The 6,000-nt window shown below is 35.3% G+C and overlaps 1 protein-coding gene across 4 annotated transcripts in view; it reads right to left on the bottom strand.

Annotated features, from left to right (window-relative positions):
- Positions 1-4,767: 4,767 nt before the first annotated feature.
- The window catches only part of HOXC4 (homeobox C4), a 71,053-nt gene continuing 69,820 nt past the window's right edge, over positions 4,768-6,000 (bottom strand). For 3 of the 4 annotated variants that reach the window (XR_012715108.1, XR_012715109.1, XR_012715110.1), the window contains one exon: positions 5,694-5,782. Coding sequence is in view for 1 of the 4 variants with exons in the window: in XM_075265850.1 (XP_075121951.1) it covers positions 5,436-5,782 (347 nt within the window). In the remaining 3 variants the exon portion in view is untranslated. Of the gene's footprint in view, positions 5,783-6,000 lie in introns of all 4 variants that reach the window. The other variant, XM_075265850.1, reaches the window with a different exon arrangement.

Below are 6,000 nucleotides of genomic sequence, written 5' to 3'. Positions count from 1 at the left end.
ATCCCAGTGTAGCAGGAAGGCTATCCTTCTCATCCTCCACTTACCCATATACTAGCATCTTCTAATACCTGCTGCTCATGCACAATAGCTGAGACCGAAGTGTCTGCTAGGGCGAGGCTAGAAGACCCCACTGAATAACCCTATTGTTCCTGGATGGGGTCATGACCGAGAAAATGCTAAACTAACCTGCTGCCAAACGCTGCCAATTTACTCTAAACATTTATTGGCCTGATTTTCCCAAGCACAACACTGGGTGAGCCCCCTACCATCCCCAAATGTCCCCATATGTGTCCCCATAGCGCCAAACATCCTGTGCCTTCTATAGTATTATTTATTTGTATATTGATTGATTTCTATATTCATTTATTTAGTTATTCATTTATTGGGATAGATAGATAGATAGATAGATAGATAGATAGATAGATAGATAGATAGATAGATAGGAGATAGATAGATAGATAGATAGATAGATAGATAGATAGATTCATAGAAAGGTAGGTAGCTTGGTAGATAGATGATAGATAGATAGATAGATAGATAGATAGATAGATAGATAGATAGATAGGAGATAGATAGATAGATAGATAGATAGATAGATAGATAGATAGATAGGAGATAGATAGATAGATAGATAGGAGATAGATAAATCGATAGATAGATAAATAGATAGATAGATAGATAGATAGATAGATAGGAGATAGATAGATAGATAGATAGATAGATAGATAGATAGGAGATAGATAGATAGATAGATAGATAGATAGATTCATAGAAAGGTAGGTAGCTTGGTAGATAGATGATAGATAGATAGATAGATAGATAGATAGATAGATAGGAGATAGATAGATAGATAGATAGATAGATAGATAGATAGATAGATAGATAGGAGATAGATAGATAGATAGATAGATAGATAGATAGATAGGAGATAGATAAATCGATAGATAGATAAATAGATAGATAGATAGATAGATAGATATCCATATAACCCATTCCATTTCAGTTACTTTATATTGTAATATTTAATTTTGATGTAATAAAAGGTCATTGATCTATACATATTGTAACATGCTAGCCATCCAGTATTGGGCTATAGCAAACTTCCTAAGCCTACCCAAGGAGTAGATTTGGGTTAAATTCACACATTCATTTTTATTTGTAATTTTTGATTACTATTCAGTTGATTACTGATCAACTATTTCAGTCAAAGCCAGGAGAAAATATAAAAAAAAGGACAGAAAATATAGAAAAACCTATGTCCTTTTTGTACATATTCCTTTAAAACTACGTTACAAAATGAACTAAAACTGCATCACAATTGCCTGTGTGAATTCAGCCAGCGTTTTCTTCACTCATCACCGCCATTTTGTCATTAACTTTTTGCTGGATGCCCGCCATGTATTGTGCTGGGGGTGCAGAATATTTCTATAGATGTGTGTGCAAGAGCCTTGTCTATTTATTTATTTATTATTTATTTATTATTTATTAATTTATTTATATTATTTATCATTTATTTATTGTTTGTTTTATTTTCTACTTTTTTTTGTTTGTATTGTTTTTATTTTTTGTGAATGAATACAATCATTACTTTAAGAACAACATAATGTCTATCCTCACTTACCCCTCATACCCTAAGTTATGTCAGTAATCCTCCCTTTCCCTTCACCCCCCATATGTCCACCCTGAAGGATCCTGCAGCAGTTTCTACCATAAGATAACACGTGTGAAAGTCCTAGAAGAAAAAAAAACTTCCAAGTGCCCAGACTGAACCGTGTTTAGAGTAGATTTGCAGATGGTGAGGACTGAACACGACAATAGGTTTACATGTGGTTAATAAGTTATTAAAACAACATATGTTTCCCTTCCATGTAATACTGTAATATTTACTTGGCTGCTTATAGGGAGAGGAGGATCCCAACCCCGGGTGATCTCAGGAATCCACATAAAACATTGGGATTTCTAGGACTGCAGAAAGTTCTGATGCTCTGCAACATGAATTGTTGACTTTTCTTCACTGTGCTCCTCCACTTAAGCCCAAAAATGTTTGGCTTGGGGATCTGCCATAGACTATAAATCATAAGGACGTATTAGGAAGTGCATAAAACTATATTTTGAGATAATGACATAGAGGATCACAATAAATACAAGGACCATTCTGGTGGAGCTGCCACTTCTAGTTATAGACTCGTAATTCACACACTGCTGTTTGTCTTTTAATTATAGGAAATAGCAGAGTTTAACATTAAACTGCAGGCATAGAGAAACATGGTCTGTGGCTAAACTCCAGAGGCTGGAAATATAAAATCCATGGCCAGACAACCTCCCATAACACTGTAAGTGTAGGTTTTCAAGAGATACATAAAAGCCAAGCAGAGGTCTCATAAGATAGCACATATCCCTGTCTGCACTTCTCAGGACATGTATGAGGGATACATATTTCACGTTGATCTATGGAGGTATTGCTTTGATTTTGCCATATTTAATGCAACCCCATATACAAAGCATGGGCTAATGGGATGAGGCACTTACAGCTGCAACTTTGTTTAAAGTACAACACTTGAGAGCTGAGTTTTATAACTTCAGGTTGACATTGGAGACATCTTTGCTTTTATCTGCACACATGTGATCTGTTTATCTATATAAATGTAGCTTTCATCTCTAACAAATCTGCATGCTATTATCTGTATACAGGAACAAGCACAGACCTAGATGTCCTAGAGAGATGTTAGTACTATGTATATTATGTGCATGCTACTAACTTTATACAGGAACATGCATAGACTTAAATGTCATAGAGAAGTGTTAACACTATGTATATTTAGTATACTATTTATTATCTGTATACAGGAACAAGCACAGCCTTAAATGTCCTAGAGTAGTGTTAGTACTATGTATATTTAGTGCATGCTATACAGGAACAAGCACAGACTTAGATGTCCTAGAGAAGGGTTAGTACTATGTATATTTAGTATACTATGTATTATCTGTATACAGGAATAAGCACAGACTTAGATGTCCTAGAGAAGTGTTAGTACTATGTATATTTAGTATACTATGTATTATCTGTATACAGGAACAAGCACAGACTCTAATGTCCTGGAGAAGTGTTAGTACTATGTATATATAGTGCATGTAGAATAACATGGAGGATACACGTTGGGAGACCTGCATAGGTCAGGGAGGTTTAGAGGTCAGCCTGCAAGCCTAAAATAAAGTTAATGGCACAGAAAATGTGTCCTTTGCGTGAACCCTGCTTGCTGCAGTTTACCCCAGAACTTCAATAAAATACCTTTTCACACTCTCAACATGAAGGCATCAGGAGACTTGAGAAAGAAAGCTCAGAGGAGACTTGGGATGGAGGCAGTCATTTTTTTTGCATTCTTTTCTGTAGCCCCTGTTTAATGCATTCATAACACAATTGCAACCCAAGAATCGTGTAAGTGTCATTGCCATGACTGTGGAGCTTGTGTGGCTGAAATCCAGATAAAAATCCCAGTAGACAACGGAGGGGATAAAATAAGATTTTGCAAATCTGCTTTATCCAATCTTAATCATTTCGATGGAATCAATATTTAAAAAGCGAATGATAATGTTTGTAGCCAGAGCTGATGTTATTTTATTTCTTAATTCAATATAGGCAGCCTATAGTGGGGACTTGATTAATGTACCCGCTGCTTTCTGGGCAGACACACAGAGTACAAAAGTCCCCATCTTATTCAAGCCTGCGACATTCAATTTTAATTCATCAAATTTTGAAGCAGTTTACAAAAGAGACAGTGAGAGAAAGAGGGGGACCCAGAAAGGGTGAGACCCTCATGGAAATCTTCCTGCACTGACTCAGGACTAAACCAATAAAATCGTTTACAAAATAATGTTATTTTACAATTGCAACATTTTATCTGTTCATTTAATCTATATATTTATACATTGTTTCCCTGCTTCATACATTCAACTATTTAGAATTTTATATCCGATCAGTATTCTGTATTTAACACTAGATAGGTCTGTGCTTAAAATTAATAACATAGATATATTATAAATAATACAAAAATCAATAAATAAAAATAATAATAATAATCAATCGAATAATACAAAAAATAATAATAATTATAATCGAATAAATAATAACTATATTAATTAAATAACATATTTCTGATGTAGCTTGACTACCAGCCAGATTTAGGGAAAATGAAGTGATCCTCACAAGATAACCACAATGGCTGCATGTTTTTGTTCTGTACAGTGATAAGTATACTAGCCCTCTATACAGTGATAGGAGCCTGCTTTGTGTCATGTTGCCTGAAAGGGAATGGGCCTACCTGAATTTTGACATTCTTCTGCTACAAAAGATAGGACAGAACACGCAAAATAGCTGAAATAGAAAACCTTTAGGCCCTTGCACTGAGATCACAGAGGGGTCATTACTATTTACATTGAAGAGATGCCTTGTACAGCTCTAATAAACACAGAAAAATCAGGATATGTGGCTAGAGTCCATGTAATATCTAAGGCAGGGGAATGGGCACAAACACATAGTCTCTAGTATTGTATTGTGGCTATAGATAGAGGAACATACATGTGTTTTATATAGAAATATAAATGTATGTTTTCTGTAATTACACCATAATACAACTACACCAAGACCATACACTACATAGCCACTCTTAGATATTAGAATTTGGACACAGAATAGAAGGCATACAATCCCTATTGCATCAGTTCTAACATAAAGCTACAAGGTTACATACAAATAAACACTTACCAGGATAAACTAAACCACACTCACTGTTTTATTGAACAAACAGACGGTCACATTACACTAGGACTGTTTACAGCATTTTTACATTGTTGTCTCGACCAACAAAAAAAAAAATGAAAAAAAAAATTAAAAGAAAATGGAAAATAAAAAAACACAATAACCACAACAAAGGGGATCTATCATCTATCGACTGCCAAACTTTTTTGTCAATAGCTTCACATTATGGCAATTTCTATTTCATGTGCTGCGATCCTTAAATAAGCTTATCACATCATAAGGATAGTTTATACAAAAAATAAGGAAGAAAAATCTCAGTTCCACCTCTCCAAGGTGATAGGCTTTGTTCTGCCATTGTCAACACGTAGGCAAAGGGCAAAACTGGAACCCTGTATTATTTTATTTTAGGAAATCACTTAAAAAGCAAAAACCTCTCCCTTCCAAATAAATAAAGTGTCCAAAACAAACAGGAAACATAAAAACAACACTGGACATAAAGCCTGATCCCATGCACTGTCACATGCATTTAAAGCCTTTTTGTAGATCCAAAAGAGCTCTCAATTTTTCCAACGCACAAGGAAAAAAAAAACTACAAGAACCAAAATATATATATATTATTAATAATAATAATATTATAATTAGCATTAGATTCTATAAATATGGAGTCATTTGTGGGGGTTTATAACCTTGTAATATCCTCTCGCTGATCCTGAGTTGAGCTTTGCGTTAGATCCTCGTTGGGAGCAGAATTGGATGCAATGATGTTGTTATTGGAGGCGTTGGATGAGGCGCTGGATCTGACTTTTGTGTTTGGTAACCTGTGGTCTTTTTTCCATTTCATTCTCCTGTTTTGAAACCAGATCTTGATCTGCCTTTCCGATAGACATAAGGAATGGGCAATCTCAATGCGCCTTCGCCTGGTCAGATATCTGTTATAATGAAATTCTTTCTCCAGTTCCAATACTTGCTGCCTGGTGTAAGCTGTTCTGGATCTCTTGGGTTCCCCTCCAGTGTAATTGGGGTTCACTAAGGAAGAAAATGGAGAGAGAGACAGAGTCAGTATAGAGAGAAGAGAAGACATACCAAGGGGCATCTGCTATAAAAAAAAAAAAAAAAAAAAAAAAATCTCCAGTCCTTTCTCTTGTATTAGGAAGAGGGTTCCCTTAGCTCCAATGTGGCTGAATTATTTATGCACTCCTTACAAAGCTATATAGGAGTTTTCCCTCTCTCTCCCTCTCTCTGAT

Source organism: Leptodactylus fuscus, chromosome 2 (genome assembly GCF_031893055.1).
Source record: "Leptodactylus fuscus isolate aLepFus1 chromosome 2, aLepFus1.hap2, whole genome shotgun sequence".
Classification (NCBI taxonomy): Eukaryota; Metazoa; Chordata; class Amphibia; order Anura; family Leptodactylidae; genus Leptodactylus; species Leptodactylus fuscus.
Note: the sequence above shows the minus strand (reverse complement) of the source record. Positions and strands in the feature narration are given on the sequence as shown.